Source organism: Embiotoca jacksoni, unplaced genomic scaffold (genome assembly GCF_022577435.1).
Source record: "Embiotoca jacksoni isolate LCO1_2020_lvr unplaced genomic scaffold, fEmbJac1.0.p SCAF_20, whole genome shotgun sequence".
NCBI classification, from domain to species: domain Eukaryota; kingdom Metazoa; phylum Chordata; class Actinopteri; family Embiotocidae; genus Embiotoca; species Embiotoca jacksoni.
The window spans coordinates 5,105,115-5,128,879 of NW_027185341.1; the positions used below are offsets into that span (position 1 = coordinate 5,105,115).

Here is a 23,765-nt window from a genome sequence, read left to right on the forward strand (position 1 = left end):
CACAGATGTTGTAGTAACCGCTGGTCTTCATTAACAGATGAGACAATGCTGTGACAGGGGCCAGCCTGATAGCTCTGCAGGCATGCGTCCACTGGCTTTGTTATTGCATATTTGTGCTGGAGCAGGCGGCTACACCCAGCCCCAGACATCAATAACACCACCCTGCGTCAGGGACGTTCACTATTCAAATGTGTGTTTCCAGCCATCTCGGGTATGTTGTTTTTTTTAGTTTTTTTTTTTTTAGCGCTGTACAGAGGGCATTCAAGCGGACACATAAAGATGATCTCGCTTTTAACTCGGGGCAGACTTTCCCAAAAGGCTCAAAAGGCAGATCTTGTGAATGTCATCTGTTTTTGCCTGGGCTGCTGCTCCTCTTTCTTTTTTCTTTTTTCTTCCTGTGTATGGGACCCACACTCACGCCAGATAGTTGTGTTTTTTGGCACGGAGCTGGGAATGACGTCGACAGGCGTGGTAATAACAATGAGAACACTATTAAGTCCAGACTACACAGGCTCTCTGGTAGAAAAAAAACAAAATCTGGAGGAGAAAAAAAAAAAAAAAAGCTCCTGGGTTTGACCATAAAATATGAAATACATGTAATGAAAGTCTCATACCTGGGGTGGTATAAATTGAAACTTTCACTCGAAGTGAAACAAACCGCACACTCTGATCGTGGAGTTTCCTGTGAGTCGGGGAGTGCTCAGAGAATCCGAGCAGTACAGTACATAGGAAATGACTCATAGGAGTTGAACTGTTAGCGTGGGTGTGTGCGCTATTAAAACAAGGCGCAGACTCCTCCGTATGACTCACTCTGATGCTCGCTTTTCCATGCTGAAAACCAGCACGGATTGTTAATCAGATGAACTTTCGGGAATTGTGTAGCCGACAGCGAGCAGCTTTCCACCCGCAGACATCATGGCTTCAACCGCTCTTTGCGCGCTGTGTGGACTTGTTATAGCGGCAGTGGCCAGTCTCCACGGTGTGAGCGCGCAGAAAAGTAAGTAAAACAACTTTTCTTTTTTTTTTAAAGTCAAATCAAGACTTACAAACGTAGACGTAATTAAGTGATGGTTCTATTTTCGTCCCGTTCCTATTCATAAGCAAGCGCTGCCTTGTTTTCTGTGTACATGTGTCTGGTGCTCTGGTATCACCGTAAAGTAGTCACATATAGTGGGTCTGCTTACAGAGCCGCTTCCTTTACCAGCTGCATTTCTCACCGGTTCCGCATTCCGATCGCCTTATTTCACCTCATCCATCCGCGCTCCTCGGTGAGAAGGACAGGCCACATGGGAAGGGTGCACCGCCTGTGTCCATTTTGCACAAAGACGCATTTTTAGTGTCCCACAAAAACAAAAAACAAAAAAAATAGAGTTTTTGGACTTTGTTTTAAGAACCCTCTGGAAGTTTGGACTTCATCCCAGTGGAAAACACCAGACTCAGATTACACCAAGAACAGAAAATCTTGAATAATTAAATGTGTGTTAGGGCAATTTCCTCAGGCACTTCAGTAACCAAATGTTGTTTTTTTTTTTTTTTTTAATCAAACTTAACGCAAAACACGTTTGATTTACTTTGAAATCTCTACATCTGGTCATCAGCTTTTGATCCACCCACCCTCTAACAAATAGGACAGCACCCCCACACTCAAAAACAGCATTTGTCAGAGGAGGTGCGGAGTCTTGCCATGGTCCTGTCTCCAAACTTGTTCCTGTTTCCCAGATTTTACATTCTACTGAACCACAAGAAACACCCGTGGTAGTGCAAGATGCCATTCATGAAATGTGTAAAAAGTTTAGAATAAAATAGGAAAAGTTCAATTGAAACAGAAGAATGTCTTTCTTGATGTCGTAGTTTTAGGAACATAGTTGTAACATTATAAATGTCATCAGGAGTTTCAGGTTGTTGTCTGTTGTGAGCAACAAAAGCTGCGTCTGGGGTTTGAGTTTGGACAAAGGTCACCCAAGGGTCGAGGTTCAGTTCCTTCCAGTTGTTTTGTTTTTTCAACCCTACAGTCCAGTTGGATGATGTGGGGATGAAATCATCAGAAGAAAAGCTTACGAATACTATGACACATTTTTACTGTGACCATGGCTATAAAATGAGTCAGTCCAGCTCCGCAGGCAGGCTGGCTGTGGAGGACGGAGAGTCTCTGAGGGCCTGAGCATGTGGCTGGAACTGAACCAGAGAGTTTGAGGTCAAAATGCCTCAAACATGACTTTTTGAGCAGGTGGCTTCTGGCTGCAGCTGGTTTAATAATGACCTGCACTGGAACTGCATTGCACTGCATATTGTTCTGGAGTTTAAGTTAACTCAGGATTTCTTCTGGTTGTGAGTGATGAGACAAATCATATGAATGTGATGTATTTCCCAAGTGAGGTTCAGTGTGCATTTGTAGATTTAACTCTCTTAACACCTGCAGCCTGCAGCAAGGGCAAGATCAGGCTATTTACTGTTGCGCCTGCATTAAGAAGTGGACTTTAATGCGACAGATTTTTATATTTAAGCAGCAAAGGCAGCAATACCCTGACTTTCACACCCCCATGTTTCCGGTTCCTAAAATTTCCCACAATGGAACTCATTATCAGCATCTTGTATTAGACAAATCAATACCTTCAAAATACCCAAATATCTCTAACTTCAAGCTTCCACACAGTTTGTAACACAGACTTTCAGTTAAATATTTGTTTAAAAAAAAAAGGTTGAACCCAGATGACATCACAATGACATCGTCATGGTTATGTAGCTCCCTCCAGAGCTACAGACATTAAACAACTGTTTGAAAGGATTACACGGACAGGCCTTTAGCGGTAATGACCTAAAAACAAAATCAATAGTTGCCAATTATTTATTAGTTTATATTTAAGTTGTAAAATTACAATTTATAGTCCTAATCAAATGAAATAAACCAATATGTATCCACTATTGTTGTTGTTGTTGTTGTTGTTTCAGGCACATGCGCAGATCATAAGTGGACATAGCTTTCGAGTCATGCAATACTACTGAGGATCCCTGGGGGTTGGCTCCAAAAAGCCTCCGGCTCCATAGACTCCCATTCAACTTCTCTCATGAAATACAAAGTCAATCATTTTTTCCCACACATTATTATAGTGTTGTTTCTAAAGTCACTCCTTCTTATTAGTTTTCTGGCAGTCCATTTCAAAAGATTATTTTGAATCATTAATTCGAAATTAGGCTTCAAAATCATGCGTTTGGGGGTGTGTCTGTTTGAAAGGCCTGTGGTGCAGTCCGGCTCCTAGTATCTTGTGGTTCCAATTAGATTAAGTCAGATTCACTGCTTGCTCCTCCCCACCTCGTCCTAATATGGTCACTTCTGGCTCCAAACTGCTCTGAACTTCAGAATGTGAGACTTCATAACAGCAGTCTACAAAATTAATGGGTGACCTCCCTGTTGGATGGGACGTGGTCCACATAGAAACAGAAGTTTAAAAAAAAAAAAAAAAAAAAAATCGGCCTTTTAGAAGTTGTTTAAAAAAAAAATGTAAAAAAAAAAAAATCTAAATTTGAGTTACCTAAAACATTGTTTGCGTGTTGAAAAGAGGCCAAAACAATTAGAAAAATATTCACAGCAGTGTAGACCAGGGTTTTATAATCTCACATCTCTCCCTCAGATTTACTTTGTGTCCCACCGGACTGTACTATAATTTAAGCATAGTTTTGAATTTACTACTTTCACATGGTAGTACTTATGCTTTCAAATAAAAGCTCTGAACACTTTATCCACCACTGCATGACACTGCTGCACAGCTCCACCTAAACTGGGATGCAAAAGACTGAAAAGAGTGCAGGAAGTTTTTTTTTTTGCACATCACATTTATTTTTTTATTCAATGTCCGGATATTACTTCCTTATTTAATTTATTTGGAACCCGGTCACATCTGGTTTCTAGTTCCATTTTATGCTCTCAGTTTGTGTGTTCCTACACTGTTTTGTGTGGGTGTGTCAGCCTCATGTCACAAATATTTGCAGTTTCCCACACATTCATTTACCTACTCTGGTTTTAAGTCGCCTCTTGGTGATGATTCAAGTTTCAGTTTTCTCATGAAAGTTACCACAGATGATGAGTTAAGCTCGTGGACATAAAAAGAAGTCGTCCATGCAAATAGAGGTGTGACGCAGAGAAGGAAGACTGATCATTATCATTTTACTCTACTGTTTCCTTGTTATATTATCCTGTCTGCAATTGTTTCACTCATTGTTATTTGGCTGACTTTTTAAGTGTAGAGGTTGTAATATCCTCTGTTTCATCGGGTATCAGTTCATCTTAAACAAAACCGGGATGTCAAACTCCCTTCTCCACACTGGGGTTTTCTGTTGTCTCACATTGTCTCACACCTACAGGCTCGTCCCTCCCTTATCTTCTGGGAAGTGCACAGCTCCAATTGTTCAGCTGTGTGGCGGACATAAAAAAAAAAAAAGAGAATGAAGCTTTCCATTGTGTCCGCAGGCATTTTCTGTCCGAGCTGTACCATGTCATTTCTCGCACGCGCATTCGTTTATTCTCTGGAAGTCGCACGTGTACACAGCAGCAAAAACAATTCAAAGGAAGTACAACGCACTTTGTGAGAACACATCCTGCTCTTCACACAGCGCAATGTCTGCCTGCTGGTTCACACACACCCAAGTGACTGGATTTGCTGTTGCATCAGTGCACTCGGAATTTCCCAGTTTCATTTTATAAGAGGAAGAAAAAGTTAACCCCGTGTGTCAGCTGATCTAAATTTAACATCACCTGCAAGTCACCGGTTGTGCGTTATTTCAATTTTGTTTTTGTTTTTGTTTACTTTGTATTAGCGAGCAGGAATTTGGTTGGTTTCTAAAAAAACAAAAACAATAAAGTCTTCAAATTTGACCTCTGCATCATAAGATTTTCTAAAATGAATTAAAAAGTTTTGCTGTCAACCCTCCACGGTGTATCTTTTACATGTTAACTAAAAAAACAACTGCTTTTCTGTGTGCAGGTCAGTGTGGCAGCTCCGAGTTTTGGAACTCAGATGTGGATCTTTGTGTGCCCTGTGCATCGTGCAAGCAGTACCCAAAGACTCCGTCCTGCAACACGTGTAAGACACTCAACTTTCTACCAGCCTGCAGCTACTAATACGTTATTGTGGTTTAATGTAAGTTATATTCAAGTCACAGAGTTAAGCAGCTGATTCTTCATAAAATTAAAAAAAAAAAAAAAAAAACCTGCTGAAGCAACTTTCTAACCTGCCTGAACAGAGATAGCAGCCAGAAATTAGTTCCTTCATTAGTCAGAATGTAATTCATCCCTCAATCCACTAGGGGGCGGTGTGTGAGTGGGAGGTTTGGCATCACCTTTTCGTAAATAGCAGATGCACGTTCATGTGACCAGGAGCCCAGGGATCAACTCATACACTGTATATAAAAGTGGATGTAGTTTCCGGGTTTAAAAAATGAAGCTGATGCGGAAAGTGCCTTGAACTGCAATACCACCGAGTGCCACTAGAGGTTGGCTCCAAAAAGCCTCTGGCTCTATTGACTCCCATTCAAGAAGTCTTATAAAATTCGACGGTAATTTGTTTCTTTCCCTACAAGTAATGTCGGTGTTTTTAGCTAAAGTTGCTCCTTATTAGTTTTCTGGCCGTCCTGAAAATAATCCCGTCATTAATTAGAAAATATGCCTCAAAAAGATGTGGGGTTTTTTTTGGGGGGGGGGGGGGGGGGGGAGCGGGGGACAGTTTGATTGACAGGCTTGTGGTGCAGTCTGGTTACGGCTATCGGTGTGCGGGACGTAGCATCGTCAGGTTTACAATCAGATTGAGACAGATCCACCGCTCGCTTGGTAAATCTCGTCCAAATATGGTAACTTCTGGGTCCACACCGCTGGCTACGGCCAAAACATGAACTCAAGGCTTCATCATGGCCGTTTACAAACCAATGGATGACATGATTGTTGGTTGTCGCTTGGTTCAACTACACGAGAAAGTGACTCAGATTTCTTCAAAAAAATATTTTCCCGACCGCGTGGTTTTTCCCGCTTATAGGCCGGGACGTTGACACACTGTCCTCTAGTGGACTGGCTGGTGTATAACATGTGATGCTGGGTTGAGTTTCGCTCAATGTGAATCAAAAATTCACATTCTTGTCTTGTCATTCATATTGGTATGTATTGATATTTCTTTCCAATATTTTATATACCATTTGACTTGTGTTTTACAAAAAGAGGAAGGACACATTTGCGGCCGCCTGCACGAGAAAACACTTGAGACAAACACGATATTTTTCCATCCAGGTAGGTTTTATTCTGTAAATACCATTAGAACAGCTTCATGCTCGGCTCTGTGACTTGAATGTAATGGTGGTACATGTGTGGTACAAACCGGGGCCACTTTCGGTTCTGGTTAATAAATCCATTGGTATTTTCTCTCCCAGTGTTGCAGTTAAAGTTTCTCTTGTACTATTTAACAGGTAAATATGTAGAGGTGACGCCTGATGTGTGGAAACTGGCAGCTATCACCAGCTTCTCAGTGCTGGCTGTTGTGCTGGTCGGTGCCGCGCTGATTATCGGGGTCATGGTGCATCGACGCAAGTCGCACAAACGACCTCTACGCGGTAAGACTGACGAGGAAGACGCAGCGTTATGTCATGAAAGTATACGACAAGTATTACTTTTGTTTAAAAATTACACACATTTTCCTCTTTGTCTTATTTATATAGGTGTTATTATATATATATATTTTTTTTTTCACTTTTGTAGTAAATAATTCAGAGGTGGCAACAACATTAGTAATTCTTGAAGAAAGAGCATTATCTGTGTTGCATTCAGGGATGCGGTATTGATGACAAAGACGACTCTGAGGTTAATAAAGTGTTCAGTTTCCCTGGTGTAAAGCAGTTCCTGGTTCAGTGTTTCAGTATGAAGAGTCTGCTGCTGTGTCACAAACCATCAGAAATGTCACAGAATAGAACTTATTGTCTGTTCAGTCGTACCGACAGACAACAGGCCCTTTTTCACTGAAGCCTTTTTAACATTCCACAGTAAACAGTTGAATACTTGATGGCTGAATATCATTTAGCTGCATATTGTCAGGGCCTTGGATTAACAGAGCAACACCTGCACTTTCCCGCTGACAAATATCCGCTGTAAAGAAGGTTCATTATTAAAAAAAGCAGTCACCATTCTGGAAAAATGCTCATTTTTTTCTTGATTTTTTTTTTTTTTTTTTTTTTTTACAGAACCCATTGAAGAGACTACGGGGCCACTTTATCAAGCTTAAACAGTTCAGTAAGTATCATTTTTACTTTATTGTAACGGCAGAATAAGTGTCGACCAATAAACGAATCTGATTAATCAGTGCTACAAACCTCTGATGGAAGAGAGGGGCGGATATGAATGACTTCAGTCAGTGTGTGGGTGACACTGTAAATCTCTCAAGTGTTTTCATGCATTTTAATGGAAAATTACTTTTCAAATACGTATAAACAAAATGCATGTGGTTATGGGAAGTGGCAGTTTTCACACTTCAAATTCTGACACAAAAATGTTTGTTAAAAGAACAACAACAAAAAAACAAACACAACCTTCACTTGTAAAAAAAATATATATATATAAAATGTATTAGTTTCTGATGACCTAAACATTGTTAATAAATGAAGCACAAGCACATTTTAGTTCTCCATAATAAAAGCCTTGATCACAATTAACCACTTTAGCGTCAAATCAAGCATCAACAGCTTTACAATACCTTGAAAACTCCATATTGGTCTTGCCCGGTTAAAAAAATGCAAATCAAAGTTTCAAGTGTTCATATTTTACAATGATGCGACTGCATTACAAGGAGCTCTGAATCACTGTCATGGCCTTCCACAGCCTCATCCTCCTCTGGAAACAGATGTGACAGAACCAAGGAGCAACTGGTTTAAGAGCCCGGCGGAGGGACCCCTGGACGACGAGCTGCACACTCTGACCGCGGGGAGGGGGGAGGGGAGGAGGGGGCACCTCGGCCAGATTTGGACCATTTTAATTTATTAGACTGTTGGGTGACGAGATGTGCTCAGGTCTCATGCTCATGTAGGTCCACCGGTGACCACAGGACTTGCAGAGAGCAGCTCTTACACCTGTGTAGGAATAGTAACAGAGTTATACAACTAGCGGTATCATCTTTAGAACTTGTGGCCCTTCATGTTCCTCTTAACAGAGATTTTGACCCGGAAGACCTTTGTGGTTTTTAACGGACGTTTGATTCAGAAATAACACGCGCGTCCGGCAGGACTCCAGTGAATGTAACACAGCTACGGCTGCCAGCTGGGCTGCAGTCTAATCCCCTGCTGCTCAGTGGGGTTAGACGGGGCCTACCTGCTGGTCATCTACCACAACAGCCTCCGAGAGATAAATCACGTGAGACATACTGTTCGGCACATTAAGGCCATTTGAATGTAGCTACTTTTATAGGCGAATCGTAGTCCAGCCTTCGTCCCTGCCTTTACCTCCATGTACCTGGTCTTTTTGTAGCCTGATGCAGTGATAAAAGCTGTTGATTAAGGGAACAACCTGTACTCATGCACTGTTACCACAGACCCTCTGTTGCAGGTCATTACGATACTGTTTGTTTTCTGAGTTTTGTCTGGTTACAACTCCTGAATTCACATCGCTGTCCCAGTGCTTGCAGGACAGGATGCTTGAAACACTAGACACACAATCCCAAACTGCTAACATGTGGGAATGCTGCGAGGAATGTACTGTAGTGAAGAAAATTACCTACAGTGTTTTAGGTGGAGCTTCACAATCACAGCTAACTTGTCCTCTGAAATTTTCGTCAGAACCACAAAGAGAGAAAAAAAACAAAACAAAAGGAAAGATGTTTGTGATTGTGAAGTCTGTTCGTAATTTAGTTGGAACCAGAAAGCACCACTGTGGACAGGGTTGTTGTTATTCACTTTTTTTTCTTGTGTAAAATGTTTTTTTTTTTTTTTTTTATCAGACCACCACACACACACATGGTTCTTGAGAATTCTTGTGATATTTTGTCACAAAGTTTCAGGTTATATTTTGGACCTGCCTGCTTGTGGGTGAACTTCTTGCCCTCTGGATTCATTTAACATACAGATACTTGTGGTTTTTTTTTATTTTTTTTTAAAGATGTTTATATTATTTATTTCTAAGTATCTTGCAGTATTGTAATGCATCAACTGTGAGAGACGAGCACTTTTTTTTTTTAAAAGGGACTCCAGTGAAGATTTTTTTTTTGAACTTCCACCAGGCCAGCCATCAATGTTACTGAGCAACAACTAACTCTGCTTTCTCCTGCCTCCTGTTTCTTCTTGTATATACTGTACATGCACTGGCTTCTTTTACTTTTAATGCAATTCTTATAAACTGCTTTGTGTACCAAATGTATTTTCACAATAAAACTGACAACTTTCATTCCAACTGTTGGTAGAATTCATCTGAAACCTACAATAACTGCTCCATTTTTCATTCCTGTAACTTTTTGTCTTCTATATCTCAAAATGAATAGATATAAATGATGATCGGTTTCAAGAATATGGACAACACACAAACACACTGTATTTTCCAAGTCTTTTAATTAATTTCAACTACTCTTTAAATAATTTTCTTAAAGGCTATTCTAAGCTCTAACAAAGAAGTAGAAATCTACGCTTTAGAGTGACAAAATAGTTATATAAATATGAATGAAATACTGGGAAGGTCTTTTTGAGCACTGGAAATCCAATAAATCAGAACGTGTGGTATATGCTTTTTTTTGTTTTTTTTGTTTTTTATTACACAATAGCTAATCTAGCAGTTTTTTTTCCTGCTGAAAGAAAAAACAAAAAATCTTGGCGTAAATGTACAGGGATCCAACCAACGTTTTCGTTCGAATATTTACAGTTGCTCTGAGATCAAACGTGCCACAATACCAGGCTGTGATGGTGATCGATAACAGAGTCGTGCGGATGTTACGGGGCCACAGGAGACGAGAACAGAAAAGTCGTACAAAAATAAGTCCGTTTACAATTTTAACTCAAATGTGCACGTGTCATTTTACAGGCTACCAAGGCGAAAATATGTTACAGTGAGGTCATCTTAAAAATCATTATAATTAATACACACAGGGTCTGAAATGTAACTAAATGGCATACAGTGAGTAGTGATGCTTTCTCAATGCTCGCGGCAGTATTGTGAATCCGATGCTGCTGTAACCGATACCATTGCATTCGTGCATTGTGAGGCAGAACAAAGGAGATGTGCTCAGCTCATGCACTGAAACGACACTTCCAAGATATTGCTTAAAATGTTACAACTCGCAAAAACTAGCTGAGGTTAACATCGAACAGCCGACTTGCTGTCCGTCAACATCCCAACAAACAACTGATTGGATCATTTTAAAAAAGACCTGCTGTCCTCCGTAGGCTACAAGTTTCATCTACACATGTGCAAATATAAATCTGATAAAACAAACCGCAGAGAGCCGACCGTGTCGTAGAGAAAACAGCCTCTTCAAACTACAAAATATAAGCATCAAACTGGTTCCTTGTCCTGCCTAAATGTCATATAATTAATAACTATCGAGAGTGTGTGATTACAGTGTGTTCTCTACAATTAAGCTGCATGAGGCATCAAGTAGCCGTTGTTAGGTACTCGGGGCTTTCGAGGTATTTTATACTTCTGACCAGTGCCAAACATATTCATACATGAAATGCAATGAATAAGGCATAAAGAAAAGAATTTCAGACAAAGGCCATGGGTGCACTTCTGCTTGACTTCGGATTTGTGAAAAGAAACCACTGAAAGGACAACAGGCACATTAATTGGCAAAAAAAAAAATAATAATTAAAAAAAACAAAACAAAACCAAACAGTCAGTAATTGCACATTTTTCACAGAACATTATGCAGTTCAAGAACATGTGTAGAGTGAAAATGAAACTGGTTTGTCCTTTAAAGGACCAGTGTGAAGGATTCTCAAGGGAGGGGGGGGGGGGGGGGACGAGACGAGACGATCTATCGGAAAATGTTACCCAAATTGAGCCCTTCAAATCTACAGCGCGGTCCAACTCAACGGAGCGTGCCATGTTGCACTGCCATGTTTTTTTTACAGTAGCCCAGAGGGGACAAACCAAACACTGATTCTCGGGAATCAAACTTTCACGTTTGTTGCAGCAACCGTAGATCCTCTTACGCGCTTGGAAGGGGAAGGCGCGGCTAGCTGTTTTTAGTTGCTTGCAATCTCCAACCTCACCGCTGGATCCTACCGACTCTTACGCGCTGCAACGTGAAGTTCGTATCAATAGTTGTGCTTATAAGAAATGAGGCGTTTTGAGCACATATTTAAAATTATAGTTTAAATTCATAGAGAGAAATTCTGAGGAAAAAACAAATGTATTTAGACAAAAGTAAAATGGACCCGCTTTCATCTCGCAGTTGCAATACTTCTATAGTCCGCGTCACGATGTTTTCCCTGTCTGTGAGTGACGATGTGCACAGATTAAAAAGACAAAAATTTTTTTTTTTAAAAAGAAAGGATATAAAATCAACAGTATTAACGAGCTCAGTGAGAGGAGGTTCGTTCACATTAAACTGCTACAATCGACTTACATTTTAGGCACTGGCACTTCAACATAACTGATGCTTCTATAAGGTTCAACATGAAATGCAGCGTGCACCGCAAGTGGCGCTGCAACTAAAGGTTGGAGTGACTGACGAGCATCACGAGCCAAATTATAAACGTGTTGAAATGGCACAAGTGAAAAAAAAAGAAAGAAAAATGCTCAGTTTGGAAACCGATTATCTACAATGTTTTCCGCATCAGGTATGTTCCTTTTTGAAGGTTTACCCTGAGTGCTGCCAATAATAACACGCCATCCCTTGGCTCATTCATTCCTGCATGTTGTAACCGAGATTTAATGAGTTACAAATCGACTGATGAGAAGTTCCTCAAAGGCTACATGAGTTTTAGAAGACAAGTTTTCCTTTTTTACAACATTCATAAAAAGGTTTTCTAACAAAATATGCACATAAAATAACAGGAATAAATTAATAAATACATCCATTTTTAGCATACAATGTCACTCTACGTGATCTTGAATATTATTAGCGGTACAACTATTTACGTGATAATATGATTTCAGTAAATCACTTTGCCACTGACCTTCGGACACCCAGAGGTATTTGACTTGGAAAGAACAGGCTTGCCCTACGTGAAGTCCCAAAGGAAGGCGAGCAGTCCTCCAACACTGACGGCGAAGCCAACAAAACGAGTCAGAGATAAATAGAGTTTGTATATTTTGTTTCCTAAGGAACTTACAGAGGCACTGAACACAATTATACATAGCAAGAGTTAGAACAGTACTGTTTTACAGAAACGTGTTATCAGTGTTAACGTTCTCACGTGGACCTGGGCTGCACTTTTCGGTTCACTTTGGTTGGTTGGTTGGTTTGTTGGTTTGTCATTGAGGAACGAGCGGAGACTAACGTTTTTCATCACACGCCCGGTTTTCGGTTTTTTGTGGATCCTGTCTGTTCATGAGAAACATTCAGGCCTTACTAAAAGCTGACCGATAAACCTTCTGGAGATTTTGCAGCGATGTCGCCATCTGTTGAGGAGGTAAGACTGGAAGTCAGTAATGAAATGTGCATCTTGTCAAAGGACTGAGGAGCACTTTCTGCACAAAAAAAATAAAATAAAATACTGTTTTACAATTATTGATAGAGGGATAAATAACAGATACATAATCTCCTGTATGCTCTGGAGTACTATTTTATAGGAAAGACCCCATGTCCAGGTCCATGAATGAGTTCGCATCCATGCTAAAGGAGGAGTCGTAGGTCTGGGTGTTCTGGTGCATCTTCTGATGGTGCCGCAGGTTGGACTTGCTGGAAAAGCTCTTGTCGCACAGCAGGCAGGCGAAGGGCTTCTCTTTGGTGTGTATCCTTCGGTGACATATGAGCTGAGTGGACACACGGAACGCCTTTCCACACTCCAGGCACTGGTAGCGCTTGGGCTCCGTGTGAATGCGTCGGTGGTTCTTGAGCGCCATCAGGTTGGTGAACTCCTTCTGGCAGACGGAGCAGAAGAAGGAGCCGGTCTTGTGGCTGTTCTTGTGGTTGAGGAGGGAGCCGGCGTGGCGGTAGGTGCGGCCGCAGTGCTCGCAGACGTGGCTCTTCTCCTCTGTGGCAGAAGTGTCGTTACTCTTCTGTGAATTGGTGATGCTTCCCGGAATGTGGGACAGAGGGGGTGGAGCTTGGTTGTGCAGGCCACCCATCCCCAAAGACTGATTTATTCCTGAGTCCCAGCAGAGGTCGCTGTCTAAGGGTTCGTCCACGTCGTCTTCTTCTTCGTAGGGGCCCTGAGCCATGTGGTGCATGTCGTGGTGTTCCTGGTAGCTGGCTGTGTTGGGAAAGCTCTGCTGGCAGAGGCCGCAGACCACGGGCCGCTCCTTGGAGTGCACCTCCATGTGGCTCTGCAGGTGTGCGACCAGACAGAAGGTCTTGCCGCACTCGGGACAGCAGTGACGCCTCATCTGGGAGTGTATCTGCAGGCTGAGAGGATCAGGGAAGGTCTGGAGGCACAAGGTGCAGTGGTGGAGGCTTTCGGAGTGCGTCTTTTTATGGTTGAGGAGCGAGCCGGCGTGGCGGTAGGAGCGCCCACATAGGTCACACCTGCAGCAGGGACATGTTCATATTCAATCTCTAATAAGACACTGCAATCCAGATAACTTAAACCAACAGTAAATGATTTATAAACTATAAAGCACGAAGGCCGGGTACCAAACTTCAACATTTTTATGCCAGCGACCAAACATTCTTCGGTGCTGCCTGGTATCAAAAAAACACTTTCTCATTCTTCAAACTTCCGTAGCAGGGTTACATCCACGTGTTGTTTTTAAAATGCAGAACTTTGCTTTGCTATGTTTATACAACAGTAAATATCATCAGCATCAGCATCAGTGAGCCGTAGTGTTTACTTGTCCCTTAATTTGTAATGTAAGTTTTTTTTAGTTTTTTGAATGTATTTTATAAAAGAGTTTATTGAAAAAAGTATTCTATCAAAGTCAAATCATCAGTACCGGTATTGAAATTATTTGACCAATACCGAGCCCTATTTGTGACCAATATATGTGCTGAATAGGACATTTTAGAGTTGAAAAATTCATTTGTCAATACTCTCTAATGAACTTTGTAATACTGATACTGTTTATTTACTATTGCAAATTTACATTTTGTCAGTCATTTCTGTTCTGACATATCTGGTTACATATAAACCAGGGAAAATGCAGATATATCAATAAGTTAATATGTAACAATATATCAGTCCGGCTAATTTATCAGTCAGATTTTTGTCCAAAATATATGAATTCAAACACATTCAAAATGAAGGTCATGCCAGCTTTGTAAAACAAGTAGAAGAATGATAAAAAAAAAAACTAAAAAAAAAGGAACACAATGATGACTGATAAGAATTCTATCATCCTCAGTAACTCACGTGAAGCACTTGTCTCCACTCTCTGACTGCTGGACTCCAGGTCGGATGGTGTTCTCCTGACCTCTGCGGCAGCGGTGCCTCTTCAGGCCAGACCGGCCCTGGAAGCTCTTCCCACACGCCGCACAGCTGAAGTGACTCATGATCCGATTGTGGACCCTCTGGTGGTTGTGTAGGATGCTGGCGAGGCGGAAGGCCTTTCCGCATGTGAGACACACGTACTTTTTCTTCTGCGTGTGGATGCGCGTGTGATTGCGTAAAGCCATGGGGTTGGTGAAGGGCTTAGAACAGAAGCTGCAACTGAATTGCCCTGTTTTGTGGGTATTTTTGTGGTTGAGCAGCGAGCCTGCGTGACGATAGCTGCGGTTACATATGTTGCATGTGAAAGGCCGCGCCTCTTTACTTGAAGACATACTTGACGGCGCGTCCCTGCTGCCTGAAGGTCCGTTGCAGGTGTGGGCTTCCAGTTGCTCAACAGAGAGAAAGGCCTGCTTGCATTCCTTACACTTCGAGGCTCTAGATTTCAGGCCCCTCCTGCCTCCGGCCGCATCCTTTCTGAGGTCTGCACAGACATGAGCTAATAACTGTTTCTTTCCTCTGAAGCCTTTCCCACAGTTTTGGCAAGAGTGTTTTTTATATGCAAAGTGGGTGCGCAAGTGGTTCTTCATTGCGAGCTGATTAGAGTAAGTATTGTTGCAAACAGAACAATAATATTCACCTGTTTTGTGGGAGTTTCTGTGGTTGACCAAACTTCCTGCATGGCGATAAGTGCGCCCACACTGGTCACAGGCAAAAGGTCGCTGTTCGCCTGTTACTTCTGATTTAACTGAGGCTTCAAACTTTGTTTTTCCTGCTTTCCCTTGAGGCAGCTGCTTGCAACGCCGGGTGGCGGAAAGAGCCTGATTGGCATTTGAAGTCAAGGGCTGCATTCCTCCCTCTGACCTGGTCCCATTCATCTGCATGAGGGCCTGGATCTGGCTGTTGAGTTCCTGGATTTTGGCTTGGTTCTCTTTGTGCCTTCTCAGGTGGTTCAAGAGCTGCTTCTGAATTTTGAAGGCTTTCCCACACTCATGGCAAGTATGTCTGTGGGAGGAGACAAGGCATACAGTTAAATGTGTGTATGGCAAAATAGAGAACGGTTTACACAGGGCGGAAAGTCATGATGGCAAAACACAACTGTGACACAAAAGAAATGCTAAATAGGCAACTGCTTTTCATTCGCTTCGCGGGTATTTAGAATTTACAACAATCATTAATCATTTGCAACAGAATACGTGTCAAATATGTATTAATGATTCTAGCTTGAGCTAACCTCTTAACGTCGAAGTGGGATCTCTGATGGTTTTTAAGGGCCAACAGGTTGTAGAAGCGCTTCTGGCAGACAAGACATCTGAAAACACCTGTTTTGTGGGACTTTTTGTGGTTGAGGAGGGAGCCTGCGTGCCTGTACGTCCGCCCACATTGATCACACTTGTACTGGCGATCCTCAGTATCTCGACCCGTTTCTTTGAGGAGGCTTGCGTCATCTCGCGGGGCAACATCGTTAACTTTCACTTCCTCTTTACTGCACATCGACTCGTCCTTCCTCTCAGCAGTGCAGCCGTGGTTCTCAAGGTGATGGTAGCTGGTGCAGAAGATGCCACAGCTGCCACAGATGATATTCTGTGCGTCCTCTTTGCTTTCGTTAAGATCACTGCTCATGTGTAAATGGTCTGCCTGGTCCTCGTTGTGTAGAAGCTGGTGAGTAATCAAGTCCTGCCTATTGGCAAAACTTTCCCCACATGTGCTACAGATCATCATCTCTCCCGACTCATCATCCTTCACTTCCTCGTGGGAGGACATGGAAGAAGGCCCCGAGCTCACAGGAGTACCGTGGGACTGCGTGTGCCCTCTAAGATGGCTCCTGAGGGCTCTCATGCTGGTGTAGCTGTTGCCGCATATGGAGCATTGATAAAGATCTCCGTCATCATCATCTTCCTCATCTGCGTTATCATCTTCTCCGGCTCCATTTATTTGATCACTGCTCACATTTTCATGGAAATTCTGTTCAAAGTAACTTTGGTTGTGGCTACCATTCAGACCGTGGAAGTCTGCATTACTTTCTGGATTTCCAATGGCACAGTGACCGTTACTGGCCTGGACGTTTAAACTGCCGTCATAGTCACCTCTAGTAGTGTCATGTTGCTGCTGTAGCAGTGGGCAACTGTGAGACTTGATCCCTGCAATATCTGCAAATGTCTCACCGCAGTCTGCACACATGTGCCTCTGCATCAGGTGTTCATTGTGAGGTAGATGCTGGGAAAAGTCCTGATTAAACTGCTCGTGGTACAATGCTCCATTGCTGTGGTCAACACTGTTCTCTTGCTCCATACCAAGCACAGGGGGAGCGCTGCCCTCGCCCTCCTCCTCCTCCTCCTCTTCGTCTTCGTCTTGGGAGGAGAAGCAGCCCTGCTGGTTGTCCAGAGTCAGAGGCTCGGAGGAGAGCCAGTCTCCTTCGGTGTTGAGGTTAAAAGACGACGGGTTACCTTTGTGGAGACGAAGATGACTTTTGAGGGCGGCAAGGTGAGGGTAACTCTTCCGGCAGATGGAGCACTGGTAAATCCCGACCTGATGTGACCTCTTGTGGTTGATGAGGCTCCCAGAGTGGCGGTAGCTTTTACCGCAGATTTGACACTTGAAGGGACGCTCATCAGAATCTACAGTTAAAGGCTCTTCAATTTCAGTTGCATTGCCCGCGTTTTGTGCGGGCATCAGAGGAGGACTGTTTGTGTCCAGGACTGAGGGTTCTCCCTGAGTACTATTGGAAGATGGGGTTTGATTATTGGGGCAGTCTGAGTATACATGGCCATTATTTCTAATCTCGTCCTGAGGCTGATCAAAGCCGCCATGATTATCTATTAATGATACTGAAGGATAATTGTTTATCGGAGATGAATAAAAATTGGACTCGGGGGAAGCAATACCGTTGTCATATGATACATTGTGGTTCTCTGACAAAGTCTCTTGAAGCCCAAATGACAGCGATGAAGAGTTGTGCATTTGGATGTGCTCCTGGAACTCTTCATCACTGGAGAAAAGTACCTGACACAAATGGCAAAAATTTACAGTAGCATCCTGGCTCTGAGGTGAAAACTGGTCCACCGGTGCGCCCGTGTACGATCCGCCTACCGAACCGAGGTCTCCCTCGCTTCTTGCCTTGTGAGTTCTCTGGTGGCTGTAGAGAGCAGCCATGTTATTGAACAATTTAAAACACACTGTGCACTCAAACATTCCCACTTGATGAGTCTTTTTGTGATTGGTCAGGCTTCGATGGTGGATGTATGATTTGTCACATAAATCACATCTGAATGGCCGATTTGCAGCATCATCAGAGGTGTCAGATTGTGTATTATAAATACCCTCTGCCTTGTCCTCACACGGGCTATTTTCTGTAGAAACATTGGCTGAGTTCTCGCTGAGATGATGTGGGGGATCATCTTCAATTTCATGTGAAGAAAACTCCATGTCTACCTTCTTGTATGACCGTTCCTTTGCTCGCCTGGCAAGATGAACCCTCTCATGCGTAGCCAGCTGTGTTGCCAGACGAAAAGCTTTTCCACATTCTGCGCAGGAGTACTTTTTCAGGTAAGTGTGGCTCCTGAGATGACTCTTCAGGGCCAAAGCATTAGAGTTTTCTTTGCCACATATGTTACACTGAAAGGAACCCACTTCATGAGTCTTTTTATGGTTCGCTAAGCTACCAGCATGCCTGTAACCACGTCCACATTCGTCACATTTAAATTTGCGTTCTTCCTCTCGTTGGAGATGAGCGTCCATGTGCTCCAGCAGACTCGGCATGTTGGGACATACGATGCCACATTGTTTGCACGGAAAACCTGTTGTTCTGCCAGGGTCTTGCACTGCCATCACAAGCCAACGATTGAATCAGGCGCACCAGACACAAAGTGTGTGAACAGGCTGGACAAGAAATGCATTAGATGCCTTTCTTGTCCACGTAAAAAGAAGACGGTTCTTTACAGCGAGGTCCAGGGGACGTCCAGGGAGTCGAGAACCAGCGAGTGACTTGAGTTTGGGGAAAGCAGTCCAACTGAGCTGTTGGAGGACAGAAGAAGAGTTGAGATAAAAAAATAAAAAAATAAAAAAAACAAAAACATTAACAACGTATGAAACAAAACACTTTTATGCAGGAAGTCATCTAGAAATTAAAGAATGCCGCAGATAACTTTTCAATTTATTTTCCTAAAGCTAAAGTTAAATTCACTTTTTTTTTCTTCAATCATCCTCCAGTAGAAACAGTCAATCAAACCTGTACAACAACAACAACAACACGTGTCAGAGGATTTATCATCTTTTTGTTGATCCCTGATGCAAATCTGTTAAAGTCAATACTTTTATATATATATATATATATATATATATTTTTAAACACTTATAGGTTATATACCTGTATTAAAAAAACCAACACGTGTTAGTTTGAATGCAATAGGCAGCCAGCATCAAACTTATTTCGCTGAAGGAAGTTGTCTAGAAATGATAAACATCCCGAGACGTGTTCATCTCTGCACCGGTCAGCTAGCTGACCGCGCTATGTCAATAAACCGGGACAGAAAGCCTCCCAACTACAAATACGTACAATCTCCGACATTACGAACGAAAAAAAAAACACAAACAAAACCCCGCAGCGAGCATACCCGCGTTTATTAAAACGGTGTCGGGGAGCAGCGAAGTGTTCATTTTGGAAACAAGAGCAGCGAGCTAACGTTAGCGGGCTAGCAGCTAGCATCATCGTGCTAGCTAAACAAACATTGCAGCAAAAAAAAAAAAAAAAAAAAAATCCGTTAAGTCGTTTTAAATCCGGACTCGCTGCGTCGGGACGTGAATGTGGATCAATACCTTCAGAAATACCGGTTCAACGCGAGCCTCGAGGATACGTCTTCATTCATTATTTTAAAAACGGTATTTTGATGTAAAGGGTAACCCCCTTTTTTTCCAATTGTCTTTTTTCTTCCATCCTCATTTCCACATTGCTCTTGTTGCTAGGAAACAGGAAATGTGCAGCAGAGAAATACGTCCCCTCTGAAACACGAAGTCGGTGAGCTCGTCCGCGACGTTTCAAAAGTGTGCGGAGCCCCGAGCGTCAAAGTAAAAAAATAAAATAAAATCACCAAACAACCACCCGAGGTAAACAAACAAACAAAAACAAAAAAAACTATTCCCTCTTTTGATGCTGGTTTCTGTTGTAACTTAAATTAGCAGCTTCAAATAGCGACATTAGCCGACGTCGCTCAGGACCGTTCAGTCAATTATCTGCGCTCCAGTTTGACAACCACGTTTTTCTTTTATAATATAATCCGATTAACTTTACTGGGACTGCCGTGTTTCACCAGGAGGTCTTAATACGTGTCCTACGTGTCATATATATATATTTGTTGTGATATTTTATCGTTAAACGCATTAAATTGTTGCACACTTGTCTTGCCCAAAGCTGTCGTCATCATGGTCCTAGAGCCGTCCCCCGTCCCCCCCCCCCCTCCGTCCCGGAGACAAGTCAACAGCGATCCCTCCGGTTGTCTCGCAGTAAATGAAGCCGTGCACCGAGGCTTCACCCGACCGCCTTATTGATGCCCCCGAGTCTGGTAAGGGACGACCTCTCTCTCTCTCTCTTTCTCTTTCTTGTAATGCGCACAAGATGCAAAAGGCGGCTAATATTAGCTGAATCCAAACCGTATATTTACGGTCATGACGACGATGTCGAAGTGAATCGGTGCAGCCGGTCCTAAAGCCAGCCATTTTGAGTTAGGTAAAAAAAAAAAAAAAAAAATGTTTAGCGAGCGAGCTAGCGAGAAAATGTGTACGTACATATCGAGTCCGGTTGTTCGCTTATAGCATCATTGCCGGGAGAGCTTTGATTTTGTGTGTGTGTGTGTGTGCGCCTCCGGTCGGGCACATGTCAGACACTCATGCAGTTGATCTCTGACATTGCATCGGCAACTTCCTCTGGCATCAAAGCGGTTAGCTTATTGTCCCCTGAGGTCCTAATGCCAGCCATTTTGTGATTAAATGCACTCCCACATATTTCTGTTATTATGTGACTGGACTAAACTCTTTTTTTTTTTTCTCTCTTTCTGATTCATCATGTGTCACTGAAGAGCTGCCCTCCATATTTATAACTGCAGCCTCATGTCTGTGGAGGATTATTCTTCTTATCTTAATACTGATAATGATCTGTTTATTCACATAGTTATTACAAACATGTCTTTTTTTAATATCATGTCATTGCAGATATAAAGATGGCCTCTCCTCAGCCTGTGGAGCAACCTCTTGTGGAGCAATACACCCCTCCTGTGCAGGATGAAGAGACCCAACAAGAGGAAGAGCTGCTGAAGGAACAGCCGGCAAAAAAACGTGGCAGAGGCAGGCCTCCAAAAGCCAAACCCCTCTTCAAATGCTCGACATGCACAGAGGCTTTCAAGAGTCTGTCAGCACTGCGGAGCCACAAGCTGTCGGCACACGTAAAGGAACGTCAGCAGCAACATCCGTGCTCCGAGTGTACGAAGACCTTCTCGAGCAAGGCTCAACTCTCAAAGCACGAGCGCACTCACTCAGCCCAGCGCCCCTTTCAGTGTCCCGACTGTCACAAGGCTTACAAGACACCCACAGAGCTACGCAACCATAGCCGCTCTCACACCGGGGAGAAACCTTTCGTATGCACAGAGTGCGGTAAGGCCTTCATGCAGGCTATATGCCTGAGGATCCATATGACGCAGCACAGTGGAGAGCGTCCTTACTCCTGCCGTCAGTGCTCTAAGAGCTACCCCACCCTGTCCAAGCTGAAGGTGCACATGCGCTCTCACACTGGAGAGAAGCCGTACTTCTGTGCCGAGTGCGGAAAGAGCTTTGCCGATCCCTCGGTGTTCCGCAAACACAGAAGGAACCATCAGGGCCATCGGCCGTATGCCTGCGACGAGTGTGGAAAAACGTACACGGAGCTGAAGGACCTGAAAAACCACGAGCGATCACACACGGGAGAAAAGCCGTACCTGTGCTCAGACTGTGGCAAGGCTTTCTCCCGCTCCTCCTCCCTGGCCTGCCATCAACGCATTCACTCCCAGAATAAACCCTATCAGTGTGAGCAGTGTGGCAAAGGCTTCACTCAGCTGTCCTCCTACCAGTCTCATCTCCGCACACACTCTGGTGAGAAGCCGTTCCTCTGTCCACAGTGTGGCAAGATGTTTTCTGACCCCTCCAGTTTCCGTCGTCACCAGCGAGCCCACTTGGGTTTCAAGCCTTATCCCTGCGATAAGTGCTCCAAGAGGTTCCGGCAGCCGGCTGATCTCGCTGTGCATGAACGCGTTCACTCCGGAGAGCGGCCGTACAAATGCCAGAGCTGCGACAAAGCCTTTGTAGCATCCTGGGATCTGCGGCGCCACATGCTCGTCCACACAGGTCTGAGGCCCTTCTCGTGCACCGAGTGTGACAAGTCATTTGCTGAGCGCTCCAGCCTCAACAAGCACCGCCGTGTGCACTCTGGAGAGAGGCCGTTCAAATGTGAGGAGTGTTTGAAGTCATTTGTGGTGTCTTCAAGCCTGCGCAAACATGAAAGAACTCACCTAGCTGAGCAGACTGAGCAGCAGCAGCAGCAGCAGCAACAACAACAACAACAACAACAACAGCCGCAGCAAGAACAACAACAACAACAACAGCAGCAGCAGCAGGAGACCGAGGCCGGGTCAGCCTCAGGCTTTACAGCCCACACAACTCTCCCGCAGTTCTCCTGTACACACTGTGTTGCTACATTTGGTACGTGGGATGAAGTCCAGGCCCACGAAAATCTACACTCCATTGACTCGACTACTTCGTCTGTTACCAAAATTGTGCCACTGGGCTCCCATGTCTGTGAAACCTGCCACGCAGAGTTTGCACAGCTGGCAGACCTGCAGGAGCACGAGAAGCAGCACCCCAAGCCGAGGCCGCACGTCTGCAGCAGCTGCGGCAAAGGCTTCCTCAACAAGTCTGGACTGCGTAAACACCAGAAGATCCACTCCAGCAGCAAACCTCACAGCTGCCCCCACTGCGGCAAAGCCTTCCTGTTTGCCGCCTACCTCCGCAAGCACTTACGGACTCACGCGGACGCGGCGCCGGCCACGCCGCAGCTCAGCGACATAAACATCATTCACACGGACCCCCTCCCCTCTCCTCCACCCCCCAGTGAGGCGTCTCCCTCCACGGTTGAACCCAGCGCCATGTCTCTGACGGTTCCAGTCACCGTGCCTGTGACTGCGTTTCAGACTCTTCCGGAGTACTTAGTCAAAGAAGAGGGACTTTAAATGTTTTTACAGTTTTATCATTTTAATTTGGCAGTAACTTAGCCATTGGCCTTAAATCTTTTGTAGATGATAGGCCTGATTTTGGAAAAAAAAAAAAAAAAAAAAGTTATTTTTTTGGAATAACCTACATAAAACGGAGGCTTCTTCATGTAAAATGGTAGCGTTTGGTCATTGTTTTTTGTTGTTGTTTTCTTTATTGCCATGTTATTGGAAAAATGTTCCATATGATGTTCATATTTTAAAATATTTACTGTACTATAGTACCCTTCTATGAAATTGTCTTATCTGTTGTAATCTCTTCATAAAAGTGTAGTATTGCAAACACGCAGTATATAATGATCACTGTAAAATCATCAGTAAAATCTGTGTTTTTATCATGTTTTTTACATGCAGGTTGTCCTTTACATTTTCTTGTTGGAACAATTTGTAATTGTGTAATTATTAGTGTCATCTGATACTGTTATGCTATAATTATTATAAAAATTGTCAAGTTAAACAAAGTATTCCAAAGTATTCAGTCAGAGTAATTACAGTTTTATACCAATAAAATATGTAATGTGTAAAAATTGGTTTTGTTCTGTTTGTTTTTTTGTTTTTTTTTGTTTGCAAAACAAACTTGTACTTTTTGCTATTTTTCCTAGTTTTTCAGGGTTTGCAGTATTTCTTGTGCATATTTTAGTGTGTTAAGGGAGATGTGCATAAAACATAAGACGGAGGCCACGTCAGTACATCATTTAGTGAGAAACTTGCATGTACTGTACTATATTTAATGAAGCCTTTTCTAAATCTGCATATGAACTATTATTTTGGATGTTTAAGTATGTTGTGAGACGTATTTTGATGACACTAAAGGATCTGGGCGTTAGCTGCATGCTGGTGCTTTTGAATCAGGTTTATTTTTATATGTTTATGTCAGTGCACAAACACAAACTGCCACAGGGACAGTGTCAAACACACACCGCTATTTACTGTTTACTG

The 23,765-nt window shown here is 43.2% G+C and overlaps 3 protein-coding genes across 6 annotated transcripts; 2 read left to right on the forward strand and 1 right to left on the reverse strand.

The window, feature by feature from the left end:
- The first annotated feature begins 327 nt into the window (after nucleotides 1-327).
- LOC138202108 (tumor necrosis factor receptor superfamily member 12A) lies at nucleotides 328-9,409 on the forward strand. Its single transcript, XM_069155846.1, has 5 exons — nucleotides 328-997; nucleotides 4,980-5,078; nucleotides 6,448-6,591; nucleotides 7,216-7,264; nucleotides 7,850-9,409. The coding sequence occupies exons 1-4, from the start codon at nucleotides 916-918 to the stop codon at nucleotides 7,254-7,256; spliced, it is 366 nt and encodes a 121-aa protein (XP_069011947.1). The 5' UTR covers nucleotides 328-915; the 3' UTR covers nucleotides 7,257-7,264; nucleotides 7,850-9,409.
- A 2,837-nt stretch (nucleotides 9,410-12,246) lies between these two features.
- On the reverse strand, nucleotides 12,247-20,461 carry znf646 (zinc finger protein 646). Of its 4 annotated transcripts, none has more exons than XM_069155833.1 (4): nucleotides 20,320-20,461; nucleotides 15,773-18,552; nucleotides 14,464-15,543; nucleotides 12,247-13,640 (listed from the first exon to the last, which is right to left on the reverse strand). In XM_069155833.1, exons 2-4 carry the CDS (start codon nucleotides 18,364-18,366, stop codon nucleotides 12,740-12,742), a joined length of 4,575 nt encoding a protein of 1,524 aa, XP_069011934.1. In that variant the 5' UTR covers nucleotides 18,367-18,552; nucleotides 20,320-20,461; the 3' UTR covers nucleotides 12,247-12,739. The 4 variants fall into 4 exon arrangements, with proteins under 4 accessions (XP_069011934.1, XP_069011932.1, XP_069011931.1 ...); XM_069155831.1 differs by lacking the exon at nucleotides 20,320-20,461 and adding an exon at nucleotides 19,931-20,017; XM_069155830.1 differs by lacking the exon at nucleotides 20,320-20,461 and adding an exon at nucleotides 19,354-19,965.
- On the forward strand, nucleotides 20,010-23,353 carry znf668 (zinc finger protein 668). The gene is made up of 2 exons (XM_069155838.1): nucleotides 20,010-20,096; nucleotides 20,743-23,353. Exons 1-2 carry the CDS (start codon nucleotides 20,042-20,044, stop codon nucleotides 22,785-22,787), a joined length of 2,100 nt encoding a protein of 699 aa, XP_069011939.1. The 5' UTR covers nucleotides 20,010-20,041; the 3' UTR covers nucleotides 22,788-23,353.
- The last annotated feature ends 412 nt before the right edge of the window (nucleotides 23,354-23,765 follow it).